Raw genomic sequence first — 21,061 nt, 5'->3', positions numbered from 1 at the left:
TGTTGTATCTTCCCTTTGTCATTATCTAGTGCCCTTATTACTGAAAATGTTCCTTGCTTTGAAATCTGCTCTTCTTGAAAATTATATAGCTGCTCTTGCTTTCTTTCGATTAGCATTAGTGTGGTGTATTTCTCCCTATCCATTTATTTTTTTTTTTAAAGATTTTTCGGTGTGGACCAGGACCATTTTTAAAATCTTTATTGATTTGTTACAATATTGCTTTTATGTTTTGTTTTTTTGGCCCTGAGGCATATGGGATCTTAGCTCCATGACCAGGGAGCAAACCTGCACCCCCTGCATTGGAAGGCAAAGTCTTAACTGCTGGACCACTGGGAAGTCCCTCCATCCATTTACATTTAATCTATATGTCTTTATATTTAAAATGGGTTTCTTGTAGATAACATATTGTTTATTTGGTCATGTTTTTAGATCCACTCTAATGATCTCTATTTTTAAATAGGTACATTTAAATAACATACTGATTAAATAACATTACTGATACATTTCTATTACTATCTATGATATGCATTACTGTTTCTATTTGTTGCCCTTGTTCTATTTTTGTCTTTGATTCTTTTTCTGGCTTTTGTAGTTTTAATAGCATTTTCTATGATTCCATTTCTCTCCTTTCTTAGCATATTAGTTATACTTTATTTCCCACCTTGTTTTTAGTGGGTACCCTAGAATTTGTATATACAATTATAGCTAATCCAATTCTGTCAAATAACACATCACAGGTAGTGTACCTTATAGTAATAAAATAATCCTAAATCCTTCTTCCCGTTCTTTGTATCACTGCTGTTATTCATTTCACTTATATATAAGCATATACATTAGCATACATATTCATAACACAAATACCTAAGCATACATAATCGAATACATTGTTGGCATTTGGAAGAAACTGTTATCTGTTAGATCAACTAAAAATAAAAGCTTTTATTTTACCTTCAGTTATTCCTTCTTCATTGCTCTTCCTTATTTTATATAGATCTGCGTTTTTGACCTATATTACATTCATTCTCTTTAAAGAACTTTTAACATTTCTTGTATGGTGAGTGTACTGGCAACAAATTCCATCAGTTTTTGTTTGAGAAAGTGTTTATTTCTTTAGTTTTGAAAGAACAGTTTTGCAGAGTACAGATATCTATGTTGGTGATATTTTTTTCTCAAAAATTTAAATAGTTCACTCCATTTTTTTCTTGCTCACATGGCTTCTGAGAAGTTAGTTAGATGTGATACTTATCTTTGTTCCTCTGTAGATAAAATGTTTCTTACCTCTGGCTTCCTTCAGATTAGCTTGGTGATCTCTGAGTTTCCTGGATCTGTGGTTTGGTGTCTGACATTAACTTGGAAATCTGTTGTTGTTTGAAATATTTCATCTTTTCCTTTATTTCTTTTATTGATATTACCATTGTACATATGTTATACCATTTGTAATTGTACCAAAGTACTTGCATAATATATTGGGTTTTTTTTTTTTTCCAGTCTTTGTATTTGCCTGCCTTTCCAATATGGGGCAGCAGTGTGCCCTCTGTCCTCCAGTCTGTTATGAATTCAAGAAGTTTTAAAATACCTGTTCAACTTCTTACTTGCTGCTAGGATGGAGTGGTGACTTCCAGCTCTTTAAATGCAGAACCAGAAACAAAGTCTTGATGTGCACTTGGAACATTCACCAAGATATATCAAATGCTGGGTTTTAATATATTCCCGAGGTCTGGAATCATTCAGCTTATGTTTTCTGACTATAACAGAATTATAAATAATTAAAAATAGTGTATCCCCCCAAATACTTGGAAATTAAATAGAAACTTACTTAAAATTTTTAATTAAAATCATTAAACACTTAGAAAACTTAGATTAAATAAAGCTTAATTCTTATAAAGATTAATCACTTATAAAACTAGTACAAAGGTTAAAAGACAAAAGTAGTAAAAATAACTGTAATAGTTAAGTGATACACAATACAAAAATATGAAAAGTGTGACATCAAAACCCTGAAACGTAAGTGGGAGAGAGTGAAAATATAGAGCTTTAGAATGTATTCATACTTACTTAAGTTGTTATCAACTTCAAGGACTGTTTTGTTATATGTAAACCTCATGGTAACCACAAAGGAAAACCTATAATAGATGCACAAAGATAGAGAAAGGAATCTAAGCATACCACAAAAGAAAATCATCAAATCACACAGGAAGAGAGCAAGAGAAGAAAGGGACAGAGAAACTATAATACAGCCAGAAAACAAGGCACAAATGGCCATGAGTATATACCTATCAATAATTACTTTAAAAGTAAATGGACCACATTACTCAAAGATAGACTAGGTGAATGGATAAAAAACCAACCAACCAACCCAAGACCAATCTAGCTGTCTACAAGTAACTCACTTCAGATATAAGGACACACTGACCGAAAGTGAAGGGACTAAAAAAGACAATCCATGTAAATAGAAACCAAATGAAAGTTGCAGTGGCTACATTTATATTAGACAAAATAGACTTTAAAACAAAGAAAGACTGTAATAAATGACAAGGGCATTACGTAGTGATAAAGGGGTCAATCCAACAAAAGGATATAATATTTGTAAACATTTAGGAGCCCAACACAGGAGCACTTAAATATATAAAGCAAATATTAACAGACTTTAAGGGAGAAATAGATAGCAATACAGTAATAGTAGGGGACTTTAATACTCCACTGTCAATAAATAGATCATCCAGATGGAAAATCAATTAAGAAAACATTGGCTTTAAATGATATGCTAAACCAGACGGACTTAACAGAATATACAGAAAATTTCATCCTAAAGCAACAAAATACACATTCTTCTCAACTGCACAAGAACATTCTCCAGGACAGATTTTAGGCCACAAATCAAGTCTTAATAAATTTAAGAAGATTGAAATCATATCAAGCTTCTTTTTTTGAGCACATGGTATGAAACTACAAATCAATTACAAAGAAACAAACAAAAAACTGGAAAATTCACAAATATGTAGATTAAACAACATGCTACTGGGCAACCAAAGGGTCAAAGAAGAAATCAAGAGAAATAAAAAATACCTTGAGACAAATGAAAACGGAAATACAACATATGAAAACTTATGGGAATACAATTCTTAGAGGGAAGATAAGTGCCTAGAAAGAAACAAGAAAAATCTCAAATAACCTAACTTTACACCTTAAGGAACTAGAAAAAGAAGAATAAACAGCCCTAATTAGTAAAAGGAAGGAAATAACAAAGATCAGACTAGAAATAGATTAAAAAGGCAATAGAAAAAGATCAATAAAACTAAGAGCTGGATGTTTGAAAAGTAAACAAAATTGACAAACCTTTATCTAGACCCATCAAGAAAAAGAGAGGACTCAAATAAATGAAAGAGATGTTACAAGTGATACCACAAAAATTCAAAGGATCATGAAACTATTATGAACGATTATATGCTAACAAACTGAATAGCCTAGAAGAAATGGATAAATTCCTAGAAACATACAGAAAATCTGAGTAGATCAATTACTAGTAGGGAGATTGAATCAGTAATCCAAAACCTCCCAACAAACAAAAACTCCAGGACCATATGGCTTCACTGGTGAATTCTACCAAAATTTAAAGAATTAATACCAAACTTTCTCAGACTCTTCTAAAAAAACAGAAAAAGAAGGAAACCTTCCAATGTCATTTTACGAGGTCAGCATTACCCTGGTTCCAAAATCAGACAAGGACACCGCAAGAAGAAAAGTTACAGGACAATATCCCTGATGAACAGAGATACAAAAACCCTCAACGAAATATTAGCAAACTGAATTCAAGAATACATTAAAGGGATCAGACACCATGATCAAGTAGGATTTATTCCAGGGATCCAAGGATGGTTCAACATCTGCAAATAAATAAATGTAATATACTACCTTGTCATATGATTTTTATCCTTTATTTTGTCAGTCTCAAAAGATGGAGAAAAAGCTTTTGACAAAATTCAACCCTCATTTATGATAAAAATTCTCAACAAAGTGGGTATAGAGAAGATACACATCAACATAAAGGCCATTTGACAAGCCCACAGATAACATGCTCAATGCTAAAAAGCTAAAAGCTTTTCCTTTAACATCAGGAACAAGACAAGAATGTCCCCTTTTGCCACTTTTATTCAACATAGTATTGGAAGTCCTAAGCAGAGCAATTAATTAGGCAAGAAAGAGAAATAAAAGGCATCCAAATCAGAAATAAGTAAAACTATATACAGATGACATGATATTATATATAGAAAACCCTAAAAACTCCACCAAAAACTATTAAAACTAATAAACAAATTCGGTAAAGTTGCAGGATACAAAATCAATATACAGAAATCTGTGGTGTTTCTATACACAAATAACAAACTGTCAAAAAGGAAAATTAAGAAAACAATCCCATGTACAATTGCATCAAAAAGAATAAAATACTGGGGAATAAATTTAACCAAGGTAGCAAAAGACCTGTACACTGAAAACTATATGACACTGAAGAAACTGAAGAAGACACAAATAAATGGAAAACTAGTCCATGCTCATGGCTTAGAAGATTATTGCTAAAATGTCCATACTCTCCAAAGCAAATTACAGATCCAGTGCAATCCTCATCAAAATTCCAATGGCGTTTTTCACAGAAATAGAACAATCCTAACATTTGTATAGAACCACAAGAGACCTTGAACAGCCAAAGCCACCTTGAGAAAAAAGAGCAAAGCTGGAGGTATCATGCTTCCTGACTTCCAAATATATCACAGAACTCTAATAGAACAGTATGGTATTGGCATAAAAACATATATAGATCAATGGAACAGAATAGAGAAACCAGAAAAAAACCCATACACGTATGGTCAATTAATTTACAACAAAGGGGCCAAAAACCTACAACAGGGAAAGGAGTCTCTTAATAAATGGTGTTGGGAAAAGTGGACCACTATCTTCCACCATACACACACACACACACACACACACACACACACACACACACACACACATGCACGCTCAAAATGGGGGGCTTCCCTGGTGGCACAGTGGTTGAGGGTCCGCCTGCTGATGCAGGGGATGTGGGTTTGTGTCCCGGTCTGGGAAGATCCCACATGCTGCGGAGCGGCTGGGCCTGTGAGCCATGGCCGCTGAGCCTGCGCGTCCGGAGCCTGTGCTCCACAACGGGAGAGGCCACAACAGTGAGAGGCCCTCGTATCGCACACACACACAAAAAAGCTCAAAATGGGTTAAAGATTTAAATGTAAGACCTGAAACCATAAAAGTCCTAGAAAAAAATAGGTGGTAAACTCCTTGACATCAGTGTTGGCATTGATTTTTTGGATTCAATATCAAAAGTAAAGGCAACAAAGTCAAAAATAAAAAAGTGGGACTATATCAAACTAAAAAACTTCTGCACAGCAAAGGAAGCCATCAACAAAATGAAAAGGCAACCTACTGAATGGGAGAAAATACTTGCAAATCATATATCTGACAAAGGGTTAATATCCAAAATGTACAAGGAACTCATACAATTCAATAGCAAGAAAATAAACTATCCAATTAAGAAATGGGCAGAGGATCTGAATAGACATTTTCCCAAAGAAGCCATACAAATGGTACATGAAAAGGTGCTCAACATCACTCATCAGGGAAATGCAAATCAAAACCACAATGTCACATCACACCTGTTAGAAAGGCTACTATCAAAAAAAGAAATAAGTATTGCTGAGGATGTGGAGAAAAGGAACCCTTCTACCCTGTTGGCAGGAATGTAAATTGGTGTAGCTACTATGGAAAACGGTATAGAAATTCTACCTATGACCCAGTGATTCTACTTCTGGGGATTTATCCAAAGAAAAGAAAAAACATTAACTCGAAAAGATATGTGCACACCCATGTTCACTGAAGCATTATTTATAATACCTAAGATATGGAAACAAACTAAGTGTGCAACAATGAAGAAATGGATAAAGAAAATGTACATACATACATGAAGGAATATTCAGCCATAAAAAAGAAGGAAATCCTGCCATTTGGGACAATATGGATGGACTTTGAGGGCATTATGCTAAGTAAAATAAATCTGATAGAGAAAGACAAATACCGTATGAGCCAACTTATATGCAGAATCTAAAAAACAAAAACAAGAAAACTGAGCTCATGAATTAGAGAGAGAACAGATTGGTGGCTGCTAGAGGTGGGGGCTTAGGGTTGGGTGAAATGGGTGAAGGGGGTCAAAGGTACAAACTTCCAGTTACAGAATAAGTCATGAGGATGTAATGTACAGTATGGTGACTACAGTTAATACTGTACTGCAAATTTGAAAGTGCTGAGAGATCTTAAAAGTTCTCATCACAAGAAAAAATTTTGTAACTACGGTGAGGGATGTTAACTAGGCCTATTAACCATTTCACAATATATACAAATATCATTATGTTGTATACCTGAAAGTAATGTTATCTGTCAATTATACCTCGATTAAAAAAACAAAAGTGTGGAAAGAGAGGAGAAATTATTTCAGACGTATGGAGATAAAAGTCTTATGAACTAAATTTAAATATTTAAATAAAATGGATAAACTCCTAGAAACATATAAAATATACAGGAATAACTTGAATAGATTCATAATTGTAAAAAGTATATTAGAGATAGCAGTCAAGGACCTGTCCTCTGAAAAAACCTCACGTCCAAATGTTTTTATTCTATGAAACTCTACCAAACTTTCAAAATAGCTAATTCTATTTTATGCAAGTTGTTCCAGAAACCAGAAAACAGGGGAAGTGGGAGGTCTTCCCAGCTCATTCCTTGAGATTAGTGTAATACTGACTCAAAAACCAGAAACAAAAAACCCAAACCAAGAGAATAAAAAGGAAAATTATAGGCCCATTTTGTTTATGTATGCAGATTCAAAATCCTACATAAAGCAATAGTTAAATGAATCCAACAGAGCACTAAAAATAACATATCATGAACAAGCAGGATTTCTGCCAGTAATGCAAGGATTGTTCAATATCAGAAAAATCCATCAATATACTTCTCTATATTAATAAAATAATGGAGTAAAACATTTCATGATAACTTTAGTTGAACCAATCATTTTGCAAAGTTCAACACCTATCTATAATTGTTAGTAAACTAGGAATAGAAGGAAATATTCTTAATGAGGGAAAAGCTATGTATACTCAAACTCTACAGTATATATCACACTAAATGGGTAAACCTTAGATGCATTCCCTTTAAGATAAGAAACAAGATTAGGATATCCTTATCACCACAAATGTTTAACACAGTATTGGAAATCCTGACTAACACTATTAAGAAAAAAGTGAAGGGACTGGAAGGGAAAAAAAGTATATCCCCCAAATATTTAGAAGTCAAAACACCTCTAAATAATCCAGGGATCAAAAAAGAAATCATAAAGGAAATAAAATATTCTGATTTGAATAACAATGAAAGGATAAAATCTGTGGGAATCACCTAAAGCAGTACATGGAGGGAAATGTGTAGTTTTAATGTCTTTATTAAAAAGGGTTAAAAATCAATTTATCTAAGCTTCAAAAAAGCCATAAAAGAAGAGCAAATTAAAACCAAAATAGAGGGACTTCCCTGGTGGTCCAGCAGTTAAGAATCCTTGCTCCCAATACAGGGAGCATGGGTTCGATCCCGGGTTAGATCCCGCATGCTGCAACTAAAGATCCCACACGCTGCAAAGAGCCTGTGTGCTGCAACTAAGGCCCAGTGCAGCCAAATAAATAAATGAATAAATGTTAGAAAACAAAATCAAAATAGAAAGGAATAATACAGATGAGAGCATTAGGGCAATAAAAATAAATGGGTAAAATTAACGAAGCCTAAAGTTGATTCTTTGAAAAAATTAATAGACTTGATCAAACCCCTAGCAAGATTGGTCAGGTAAAAAGTCTAGGAAAAAAGCTACCAATAAGCAAAAACAATACATATCCTATAGTCACTATAAGGATAATCAAAGAATATTCTGGACTTTATGTCAAAAATATTGGAAATTACATGAAACGGACAAATTCCTTAAAAGATACAACTTACCAAATTTCATAAAAGAAACAGAAAATGTGAATAATCCTGTCTGTTTCAGAAATTGAATTTGTGATCCACAATATTCCCCCCCCTGCAAAAAAAAACCCCCCAAACCCCTCTAAGTGGTCCAGATGACATGAATTCTTCAAAACATTAAAAGAAAAAATAATAACCTCATAAACTCTTCCAAAAAAAGGGAGGAGGGAACACTTCCCAAATTGTTTTGTGAGGCCAGCATAACCCTAATACCAAAACCTGACAGAGATGGTGTAAGAAAATGAAATCACAGATCTATATCCTTCATAAGCATGGATACAAAAGCCTCTAACACAATATTAGTATATCAAACAGCAATATATAAATGGATAACACATCATACCCCAGTGAAATTTATTTCAGGGATATAAAGTTGGTTTAACATTTGAAAATCAACCAAAATAGTTCACCATAGTACCAAGCTAAAACATACAAAACCGTATGCTCATCTTGAAAAATGGAGGAAAAACATTTTCAAAACTCAACACCTCATGGTTCTCACCATGTCTATTTAACATTGTACAGGAAGCTCTAGCCAGTACAATAATGCAATAACAAGAGACAAAAGGCATGAAAATTGAAAAAACTGAATTCTCAGATGACAACTGTTTACATCAAAATCAAAAGCATTCTACCCAAAAGTTAAAAAAAATAGAAAAATTGAATGAATTTAGCAAGGTTTAAGTTACAAAGTAAAAAGCACAAAAATTAATTGCATTTATGTATAACAGTAATGAGTAACTGGAAGATAAATTAAGAAACAATTCTATTTACCGCAGCACCAAAAACCTTAAAAATTTTAAGAGTTTAACAAAGATTTGCCAGATGTCTATACTGAAGACTACAAAACCTTCTTTAGAAAAGACCTAAGATAAATGGAGAGATATATCATGTTCATGGATTAGAAGAGTCAATATTAAGATGCCAGTGCTTTTAAAATTGACATATAAATTCAGAGCAATCCAAATCAAAATCATACAGGATTTTTTTTAAATAAATTGATCAGCTGATTCCAAAATTTATATGGAAATGCAAAGAACCTAGGATAGACAAAACAATCTTGACAACAGAGTTGAAGGGCTTAAACTACCTTATCTCAAAGCTAGGCATAAAGTTATAGTAATTAAGACAGTGTGCTACCAGTGTAAGGCTAAATGAACAGAATTGGAGAGTCCAGAAATAGACCCACATTTATACAGTTAACTTTATTTTATAAATTTTTTGGCCACACTGCGTGGCTTGTGGGATCTTAGTTCCCCAACCAGGGATCAAACCCATGCCCCCTGCAGTGGGAGCACGGAGCCCTGATCACTGGACTGCCAGGGAATTCCCCAGTCAGCTAATTTGATGAATTAACGAATTCACCAAATGAATTCAATGGAGATAGAGAACATTTTCAACAAATGGAGCTAAACCAAATAGATACTCTTATGGGGGTTGGGAGGAAGGAAGATCCTCAATCCTTGCCTCACATCTTACACATAAGTAAATTTGAGATGGATCATGGACTTAAATGTAAGAGGCTGCTTTCAGAAGAAAACATAGGAAATTATCTTCATGAACTTGGGGTTGACAAGAATATTTTAGATAAGACACAAAAAAACACATAACCATAAAGGAAAAAAAATGGACTTCATCAAAATAAAACACTCCTGCTCCCCAAAGTCACCAGTAAGAAAATATACAGGCAGAGCACAGGCTGGGGGAAAATGCTAGTAATACATATATCTGACAAAGAACTTACTAACATCCTTATAAAAAGGATTCCAACCATTCTGTAATGAGACAAGCAACCTAATGAAAAAAAAAAATGGCCAGAGCCTTCAATACACATTTCAGAAAAAAAAGATAAATTGTCAGTAAGCATATAAAAAGGAGTTAAACATCATTTGTTATGCAAATTAAAATCATGAGATATAATAAAACAACTGGAACTCTCATTGTACACAAATGCACATAAAATGGCACCTACAGTCACCTGGGAAAACTTTTGGCAGTTTCTCATAAAATTAAACATAAACCTACCTTATGACCCAGAAATTCTACTCATTATTTAATAAGAGAAATGAAAACACGTCCACGAAGAATGTTCATAATAACTTTATTTGTAATCACCCCAAACTGTAAATAACTCAAATGTCCATAAACCAGAGAAAGGATAAATTGTGGGATGTTCATGAAAAGGAACACTACAGAGTAGGAAAAAACCCTCCAAACTATGGATATATGCAACATGTATGAACCTCACAGACATTGTGAACAAAGTCAGATGCAAAAGTGAACATGTATAATTCCATTTATATGAAATTCAAGAACAGGTGAAACTGATCTATGACAATAGATAACAGAAAAAAATGGTTGCCAAGGGCAGAAAGGGAGAGAAATACATTTCCTGGACACCTTCTGAGATGATAGAAAAGTTCTCTATCTGGACTTGGATTAGGATCACACAGATGTATACAATGTCAAAAGAAATAGAACGTAATCCTAAAATCTCTGCACTTCACTGTCTACAGATTTTACTTGAATACAGACCGTTTTACCTTAAAAATTAGTATTAAAAATCTGACATCAGGGCTTCTCTCGTGGTGCAGTGGTTAAGAATCTGCCTGCCAGGGCTGGGGACACGGGTTCAATCCCTGGTCCAGGAAGATCCCACATGCCGCAGAGCAACTAAGCCCGTGCGCCACAACTACTGAGCCTGTGCTCTAGAGCCCGCGAGCCACAACTACTGAGTCTGCATGCCACAACTACTGAACCTGCATGCCTAGAGCCCGTGCTCTGCAATGAGAAGCCACTGCAATGAGAAGCCTGTGCACCGCAACGAAGAGTAGCCCCTGCTGGCTGCAACTGGAGAAAGCCTGCATGCAGCAATGAAGACCTAACACAGCCACACACACACAAAACAATCTGACATCAGATTTTTATCAGATCTGCCACTTCCAAAGACAGTTGTTCACACAGACATGTGAACTCACCTCAATTTACAACAGCTTTGTTCTTTGAGTCAGTTACTCTTCAAAATAAAACTTGAATTGTTTTCGAATTCACTAAATTTTCTAGTGAAATGCTGCTCATAAAATTTTACTTTCTTGCCCTAAATTTCCTATTCATTGAGAACATGATCCAGGGACTTCCCTGGTGGCGCAGTGGTTAAGAATCTGCCTGCCAACGCAGGGACCCGGGTTTCAGCCCTGGTCCGGGAAGATCCCACATGCTGCAGAGCAACTAAGCCCATGAGCCACAACTACTGAGCCTGCACTCTAAAGCCTGCGAGCCACAACTCTGAGCCCGCGTGCCACAACTACTGAAGCCTGTGTGCCTAGAGCCTGTGCTCCACAACAAAGAGAAGACACCGCAATTAGAAGCCCGCGCACCGCAACAAGAGTAGTCCCTGCTTGCCGCAACTAGAGAAAGCCTGTGCGCAGCAACGAAGACCCAACATAGCCAAAGATAAATTTATATATAAAAAAGGAACATGATTCATTATGTTGTACAATAAAAGTTAAAGACCGAAGTACCCTAAAGATAGTCCAAACCCTCAACTCCTTTTAAAATAAAAACAGATGCCGAGATAAACTGACTTGTCCAGGATCATGTTCTTGTTTCATTTCAGAAATAAAAATACATATATACATTGTCACCCTTTGCAAATACTAACACGCAAAAACAACAGCTTACCTTTTTAATAAACGTAGATGAAATAATTACGTGGCAACTGAAGCATTAGAAACGATGACTGATCATTAGGTTAGAATATTTTAGAAATAAATGTTATATATATTTTATATATATTTTTTACATGTTATATTTTAAAGCACATTTTTAAAAACTTTAATTTTTTTGGCCGTGCCATGCAACATGTGGGATCTTAGTTCCCCGATCAGGGATTGAACCCTGAATTGGAAGCATGGAGTCTTAACCACTGGACCGCCAAGGAAGTCCCAGAAAGCACATATTTTCTATTAAACTAAGGCATTTCCAAATTTACACTGGCTGGTTTTTCATGAATGATACACTTTCTAGTTGAAGTGTGTTGGCCTTTACAGTTGGTGCATTTGAATCAGACAGCTTTTCAGGAACTGTACTGATAAGCTATAAAACTTGGGTAACAAAAGAACTTCTGGATTTTTGAAAACTGCAGTTAGTGAAAGGCATAATGGAATTTCTGTACTCTAATGGAGGGAAAATGTAGTAAAAATTTAGCTAAAAAAACCCCAAAAAACTTGGCAGTGCTGGTTGTGATGAGCAGAGAGAGGCTTAAAATGCATTCAAATAATGGAAAAAGACTTTTACTTACATAGGAAAATTTTTATTTGATAAATATAATTTCATAAACTTTAAAAAATTACTGAGAGCTGTACAATAGGTATACTACATTTACTGACAATGCAGATAATTTAGATATTAGACAGCCACAGTGTCTGAGGTCCAAGATTTTAAACTGAGTGTTGTGACAGTATTTCCAACTACTAATTATTCATAAAAATCTAAGTCACCATTATTACAAACATATCATTAGCTATGATCTATTTTTTGCAGGAATATCATTCAGGTTATCTCACATAAACAGCACTTTAATAATGTTCTATTTTTATGAAAATAGATGACTCATCAGGATAGAAATAAAAATGTCTCTAAAGGGGGACCAAAATTAATAAAACACGTTTTACATAACTCTTTGGTGTGTTAGTCTTATTAATGCCTGCTTGTATCATACTCCAAATTGATATTTACAGGAAAAACACAAACATGGATGATTTTCCCTTTCTCCCCAGTCCCCAATAACTTTTCAGAGCAGCATATGTTAAAAAGTTTTGGTATTAATTATAAATTTTTTAGTGGCCGTGACTCCTGCCTATCAGATAGGAGTCTGAAGCTTACCACAGGAGCCCAATTTCACAATCTTAACGCAGTAGAAACGACCCTGGTCTGAGTAAGGTATTCCCTAACTGGATGATTTGCCTCTGTTTAACCTCCTACTCAGGACAGTGCCAGAGTTTGGATCAGGTCTGGGAAGCCTTTGGACCTCAGGGAGATTAAGACCCAAGGAGGAGGCTAGTTAAGAGAAATTCAAACTAAATTCTCCCCTTTTTTCTTCTCAACCCCACAGAAAGGCTGGGTAGCTGTAGTTCTCCTGGCCCACATTCTACTCCTTCTGGGGTGAGCCTAATGCTTGCTAAAGCTAAGGCAGGGTGCTGAGTCACCTAAAGCAGCTGATAGGCAATTTTGGAAACTGACTTGGTGCTTGCTGCTATCTTCAGGGCTACAGGCTTCAGGCTTGGCAAAAGCAAGCAAGTGAGGCAAATAGATTTGGGACCACTAACTAGCAGTAACACATGTAGCATCGTACCCTGGTTTTGGCAGATAAAAGTTAATTATCAACATCATACTTTCCAAAGAATTTTAAAGAAATATGCAAGGGAGAAAATTTCTGATTATGCAGTAATAGTTTTACAATATGAATATTTAGCACTAGAAAACTACCGCAAGTTTGTAGACAAGAGTTGCTTTCTTAAATAAACAGAAGAAAACCCCTTTCTTACAAGCTAATCTTCCTTTAAATGGAGTAGGTTTTGAACAACAGACTAGGAGAAGCATGTCAGCGGATGCTATTAACTTTTTTCAGATATAAAATTCCTACATAACTTCAAATACTGAATGCAGAAAATTGCATCAATCACACCTTGAGCACCATATAGGCTAGCTGACCTCATGCCTTGCTGTAGTTGGTCAGAGACTGCTTGATGGCTTTGCAGTCCTTCCCTAGTGTTAGTAGTCAGTTAAACTGATGGCAAATAAACACTGTAAGGTAGATGTAATGCAGGGCTACTGAACGTCATTTTGTTATATGAACATTTTATAAGACAGTCTAAGAAAAAGCAAATTCTGTATTATTCTCCACTAATACTCTACTGAATATTTTCTGCAATATTTCCTCTTCTGGAACATGAGCTGGTAAGGGTACACACTGTACATTATCCCTTTACTGTATTTGCAGGATAACAGTATCTTCCTAAACTCAATCTAAGTTAAAGAAGGGCTATTTATGAAAATTAATATTTAGGCTGAAATTCATAACCTAATATCCTTACATTATTGAAAGAGACAAATGTTATATTAGCAAGAAAACAGTTTACCAGTGAACAAAGGTAAAGTCTTAATTCTACCATTCTTCCCCTACCAGCCCAATTCCAGAAGTCTTATATTCATGAAATGGGAAAGGGGTGGAGGGTTGTGCAATAAACCTACAGAAAGGAATTATCATATTCTCCAGGGAAAATTTTGGCAACACCTTACTTAACCATTTCCATACAATTTTGAATGTATATGTACACAATAATATGCTTAGAGATGAGTAACAGTTCTTTAATAATCATTTCCAAGTTTTAAAACATTACTTTTTATCAAAACAAATGACAAAACTGGATCTACATGATAAACTCAGGATGAAAATCAAGTACTGAACTGCAGTGAGTTAACAGCAGTAATACATACCTGATTAATTATTTTTAGCATTTAAATTTACTGCAGCCATTACCCCATATAATTTAGCATTTTAGACTTTGCTTCATTTACATTCTATAGCCACACCTTATAATGGGACACTGGGCAGATTTCACTTCACTGTAGTAGTAAGTTAGATAACGTATACTAACCTAAAAATAACAGGATTCTCATCTGAAATTCTTTATTCTAAAAGCTAGCTTACTGAAAAGCAAGAGCAATTCTGAGCTAGTTACAGAAAGAGGCTCTTCTCATTTTATTGATTTAATTATCCTAATATTTTGATTTGTATAATTAAAAGTATTTGCAATATTTAAATAGTTTTCAAACTGGTTTTTTATTGATTATAGTTGAATTTACAACAGTGTCGTAAAATACTATACACAGAGCCTTCAGATAGACAAAAAAAGCGAATTTAAATATATTAACCAGATTAAAGCATGCGAAAGATCCAATGATAAACACATTAAATAATAATATGCTAATGGTGTCTAATTTACCCACTATAGGTTCTTTACATTGTCACAAAAATAGTAAACATCAATTTGAAATTTGGTGAATGGACTTGATTCCTGATTTATAGGTAAGATATGATATACCCTTTGCATGTATATGGTTAACTTAACTGGTTGTGTTACAGTACATTTAGAGAAGTTTTGGTACTGGTATATATTTACTACCCATACTGCAGCAAATAATGGTTGGAAATGCATTCTCCTAATTTGCTCTGTGAACTTAGAAAGCACTAATGAATGAACAAACATGGGTCACTGAGGGACCAAATTCCTTACTATTCACATTAACTTTTCCCATGAAAAGTTTCAAATATAACTCTAATAAAAAAATAGAGTTTTCAAGGCAAACTTTTCAGCATAATTTATAGAGGCAGATTTAAACAGAAGACTCAATAACCAAGCCATACTAAAAAATACAGTTAACTAGGAATTAGCTCCCTTTTCTACCTTGATGTTAAAATATTTAGTGGCCTTAGCAAAAGGCTGAAATGCCATTGGGAGTCCCATAAGCACACGGGGACAACCCAGATAAAGAGATGAAAAATGTCTCTTTATTCATAAATTTTAACATGTTCAGATTTAAATTAAGAGGGCAGCTGACAGGGGTGCATGGTAATGCTTTTTGTTTGTTTGCCATTATAACTCTGAGTGGGCATGAACTACTCCAGAGATTTCAGAAAGTAATTCCGCAGAGGTAGTGTGGCCATTACCAGGATGATCACACTGAATTTTAGGAAAGGAGTTGAAATGGCTCCCACAAAGTACTACTGCCCCTTTAACAAGTAGACGAGTCCATTGTGGAGAGAGTCAAGATGCTCCTGTCGTTGGTATAGAAAGGATCCGATGCACTCCATGATCTAAAGTAACAATAAGAGAAAAGTTTGGCTCACCAGGACCTATGTTTCAATTGAGAAAAAATTTTACTCTAAAACTTAGGACCAAAATGCGATTTGAGTATTAAAATAAGCACTGATTGATGCATTTTAAATGCTAAAGATAAGTTCTTCTTACTAGCACTGAAGGACCAAACATTATATTATACAAAAACTTGGGAAAAATAATGCTCTAGTCATCATATAAAAATATTAGCCAAAATTCATTAGCATTAAAACAATTTCTATAGGTAGCAAAGCATGAGACACTCTTAAAATCTTAATTCAATAAGAAACAAGTTTGTTATTAAGAGGTATGCACATTTGGTTTTACTGAAAAGCAACTAGGCTGTGTTTTGACATCACGAAAGCAAACAAACAAAAATCCCACTTACCAAAAGCTTTGGAATGAAACAGTAGTATGTTCATATTATATTATTATTTCTTTTCAGGTATAAATTCTATTCTAAAGGTTTTAGCATTAATTAGCTTGAACAAAGTAAATGTTTTAATTCAATAGGTATCAAAGACACCTTGAACGAAGTAAATGTTTTGACTCAATAGGTATCAAAGACAGCTAGAAGTCACTAGGGTTTTCACTTAACTAAGAACAAATGATCCTCTGTTGGTCTGGAAAATGTTAACTACTGTCTGTCTGAATGATAAGGCCATAAGCAATTCATTATATAATACTTTATTTGCAGCTGTACCAATTTCAGCTAAAATAACTTAAGACTAAAAATAGCCTGCCATGCTTAAAATGGCCTAACCTATTTCAAGGACAGTATTAGGATTACCAAGTTAAAGGTGGCCTTTCTTAGAAGACTAAAAGCACTTAATAAATACATTTTATGTAACTTTTTCCAGGGTTCCCACTTTCCTTAAATAGAGAAGTTAGAGAAAGAGATTAGCACTTAAAATGGCCCAAGTTCACTTTTATAAAAAATCTGCTGTTTCCTAGAGACTAAAGTTTGTATGTAGTTCAATTATAAACCGATTAAGTGAGCATAGTCACAATGAAGACTGGAACCTAGAAACTTTACAAAGTTGGCAAAGAGGAAGACAAACAAGCAACAACAATACCAGTGGTTTACAGGTTCTCTAATTTTACTAGTTTCCAGAAAACTTAAACAGTATCTACCTTCGTTTAAGAAGGGCTTGCTCACTACGGTCTCTCTAGCACCTAGAACTGTGCTATAGTAGGTACTCAGTATTTGTAAAATAAATGAATGGAGTAAGACTATGAACATTTCTTAGAGTAAGTATTTATGCAAGAAAAAGTATGCTCAGACACACATGACAAAACATAACTATAAACAATACTCCCAAACTGCCAATATTTTAGTTTTTCCTCTTTCCCAACCATTGCTTACATAGAAGAATCTTATTAGGTAAGGTTTCCTTCATTTTTGATCTTTTCAAAGCACACATGTGCATTCATATTGTTAAATATCATATTTGACAGAACATTAAACACCTGAACTACATATTAACTATTAACTCCTTTCTACTTAAAAGACAGTTTTGATTAGCATAAAGTAACTGTTGGTAAATTACACACAGAAAAGCATTTATTGCTGAAGTACAGCCCTTTAGAGTACAACATGGCATATCCTTTATGTAGCACCATGATGCTATCTTTGAAACAGAGTTTGCAATATGGCATATTCCTTTGACAACATCAATTAGTAAAATGTAAGTAGAATTTTTGTGCCTGGATGGTAAAACTTTATTAGTAAAGAAATCTGTCATATGAAAGCACTAATTGTATTTCTCAGGAGATGACCATTACCTCTTATGTTTAATTAATGTTAATGGAACAAATATCCAAAGGATTCTACATCTTGTAAATAGAGGTATCAGTCTTGCCCTACCTTTTAAATTAGACATGAGAGAAATGTAGAATAGACGCTATTCCAAAAGCAAAACAGAATGCCAAATATATTTCGCTAAAACAATTACAAGTAAAAAACAAAAACAAATGACTTTTCAAAGTTTAAATATAATGTTAATGGATCCATGGCAATATTCATATAGCCCTTAGAAAAGCACCAAGTGGTTTTGAATATTGTATAATTTTATCCACTAAAAAAAAAATAGAACAAATCTCAAAAGACTTTTTAGATTATTCATTTGAAGAAAACAGGGAGATAATGACAGTAGTAACCAACAGCATAACCTGAGATGCTGGACAAAATTGGAAAGGTATTTATAGTCTGTCAAATAAGATATTCATTACTGTTAAACATTTTATTAGAAAAAAAAAACTCTTAAAAAAGAAAAAAAGTGAGATACAATTTTAAGGGGAAAGAAGTACAGATGAGAAGAGACACCTTCAACAGAACATGCAGAAATAAATCCCATAATTCCTTGGGCAGGTTCAAAAGGGATAATGCAGCATAAAAATGGTTATGTAAAGAATAATGGGGTGCATCACCTAAATAGTTGATATCCAGAAAATGGGAATATATATAAAGCAGAAAAATATTCTGGGATCATTTAAAATTAATTCTAGTCTTTTTTTAGTAGTTAGTGAAGACGTATATTGTCATTAAAGAGAATTTTGTGTTGAAAAAGATGTTCTAAAAATTCTATACAAGTTCTACAGTAGTCTCTTAGTCTAATTCCCACCTTAGTTCTGTGCAGTAAAGCTGTCTTATATTATACATTAGGTCTTTCTGGAACTTCCTTTGGGACACTTGTTGGCCTGGGTACATGACAGAACTACTTTCTTATAATGCATTTCATAATACAGTTGTGTAAGTCATAACATACAAGTCCCAATAAATTTAGGTGCTCATAGTAATTCTTACATGTGGAAAAAAATGCCTACAAAATAATATCACAGCATTATGGAAATATTTTTGATCACATTATAATCAACAAATGGGGTCTGAAACCACAGACATTATGTTATTAACATAAGAATGCTCTTTATAAATGCAACTGTACCATAAAGAAATGGCCACAACTAAAGGCAAAGTGGGAACTAACAAGTTCACCAGTAAAAGTTACCTGAATTCTATGATACAAGAATGATGTCATACTCATTATTTTTAAAACATAAAGTCAACCAAATATTAAAAATTCTTATCAACAGATAAGAGTAGTGCCTCCTCTGCCCTTTATTCCCTGCTCCTGGGGTCTTTCCAACCTTTTCCCAGGCGTGGCACATGTAGAAAGTGATACTATTCATGTGGCACGCTGTGGACAATGGAAATGACCATCCATTCTTGCCCATCCGTAACCCTTCATGAACACGAGTGCACTGCTGCTCTGACTTTGAGACTTTGTTATCATTCACCTAAAGAATACCAAAGTGTGAAAAAAATTATTTCTATTCCTTAATATTCCCTAAATAATAACATGTCTCTTGGGGAAATGTATAAAGAATTGAATCAATTTCACTTTTAAATAATTTAAGTGGTATATACCAAAAAATGGTATTTTTGTTATGATCCAAAAGAGCAAATCTAATTCAAGAAACACATTTAGGAGAAGACAAAAACACTAAAATTCTTCTAAACCGTAATTTAAAGAGCCTGTTCTAACCTACAGACTTTTAATTAGACCATAAATACCGAGTAAAAACTTAAAAATCACAGCTTATTTTAAAACCTCATTATACACATAAAAAGGTGTAAGAGAGCAGAATTTCAGCCTTTTATGTTTATAAATACCTCAAAGTCTCAAATGAGTGACTAGACAATATACATGAAGAATAAGAAAGGCAAAATCTTTTGACTTTACTATTATGTGTAGCTTATTTTGTAAATACAAAAAGCAAACATACAAGCAAAACAAATACAGGAAATAAAACAATTTAGGTATAATCAGAAAAATAAAGTTATAAAAATAAAACGAGTACCAGATACACACTCCTATTCACCACATTTGAGAAAGACTGTAAAGCAAGATATTTTGTTCATTAGATGAAAAGTCTCTTCAAAGGTGCTTTCTGTTCCTTTGTTAGTGAAAGAAACCCCTACACCCTAAAGCCACAAAGTGAAATACCATCAAAGAGTGCTAATAAACAGCACACTTCCTGCTTCAGTTGGTAAAACCAGGGGCTGATTTATTAGGTATCTAGAGATGCAGGTTCATCCTGTTCCAGTTTATAGGATACTCATCTGCAGCAAAGGCTACTTAGAGAAATTTCACACCTGCTGACATGGGACGGACTACATCTTCCTATTACTCGTTCCAGCATTCTTCCAACAGATGCGCACGCTGTTTCTCCTTCTGAGAAACAGCACATGGAGTCCAAGCACTTGATACTTGAATTTGTTTCAGTAAGCTGAAGGAGTTGAAGGAGAAAAATATTAGTTATTTATAGATTTGAAATTCCAAAAAGCATTAAAAAAACTGCAACAAGCACTTTAAAACCAAAAGTAATATATACATGTTTTCTATAATATGGAAATGTATGGAAGGCTTTAATTAAGAGTAATCATACAAAAATATTTAAAAGGCACTGTGTCCTAAATTAGAGGCTGAGTAAAATCATTATATAAAACAAGTACCTGGATACTATATAAATCTGCAAAGATTTTGCATTTTAATATCTTAATATATTATGATTAAAATGATTTATTTACATCAACCACTCAGAGACTTAATGAATTCTCATTCTTCTTTGAGCTTTTGTTTAGGTGAAATGCTCCTGCAACTTCAATTAAAAATATCTAGTAACTGAGAAAAGTAGAGTTTAAATTATTTTGAAGACTGGGAAATAACCAGGCAGGACCAAATCCCAATCTTCAACAATAACAACAACAATAGTAGCAAACACCTTATGTAGTGCCAGGTTCTAAACACCATATAGATATATATATGCACATCATAAATAATTCTTGAAAAAAGCATCATCTGCCTTAAATTGCTAAGCAACTATTAAGTGCTAATGCCCATAATAAGTTCATCTTGCTTTTTAAAAATTAACTGATGATACATTATTAAAATAAAGAAGTAACTAAGTAGTACTATTTAGATTTAAAACTGAATTAATTTCTGTAAGCTTGCAAGGTTAATATTGATTGAGGGATAAAAAAACCTGGCAAGAAAAACTTAAAGCCACAGTAC

General features: G+C 34.0%; 1 protein-coding gene across 9 annotated transcripts in view; it reads right to left on the bottom strand.

Moving 5' to 3' along the window:
* Positions 1-225: 225 nt before the first annotated feature.
* Positions 226-21,061, bottom strand: part of ATP11B (ATPase phospholipid transporting 11B (putative)) — a 134,084-nt gene continuing 113,248 nt past the window's right edge. For 2 of the 9 annotated variants that reach the window (XM_060150073.1, XM_060150075.1), the window contains 3 exons: positions 20,143-20,276; positions 2,056-2,123; positions 226-1,745 (listed from right to left, as the gene is read on the bottom strand). In XM_060150073.1, the coding sequence (XP_060006056.1) occupies positions 1,627-1,745; positions 2,056-2,123; positions 20,143-20,276 (321 nt within the window). In that variant the 3' untranslated portion in view covers positions 226-1,626. Of the gene's footprint in view, positions 1,746-1,996; positions 2,124-12,375; positions 15,965-18,610; positions 18,687-20,142; positions 20,277-21,061 lie in introns of those variants that run through there. The other 7 variants (XM_060150076.1, XM_060150074.1, XM_060150081.1 and 4 more) reach the window with 6 other exon arrangements.

Source organism: Lagenorhynchus albirostris, chromosome 5 (genome assembly GCF_949774975.1).
Source record: "Lagenorhynchus albirostris chromosome 5, mLagAlb1.1, whole genome shotgun sequence".
Taxonomy (NCBI): Eukaryota; Metazoa; Chordata; class Mammalia; order Artiodactyla; family Delphinidae; genus Lagenorhynchus; species Lagenorhynchus albirostris.
Note: the sequence above shows the minus strand (reverse complement) of the source record. Positions and strands in the feature narration are given on the sequence as shown.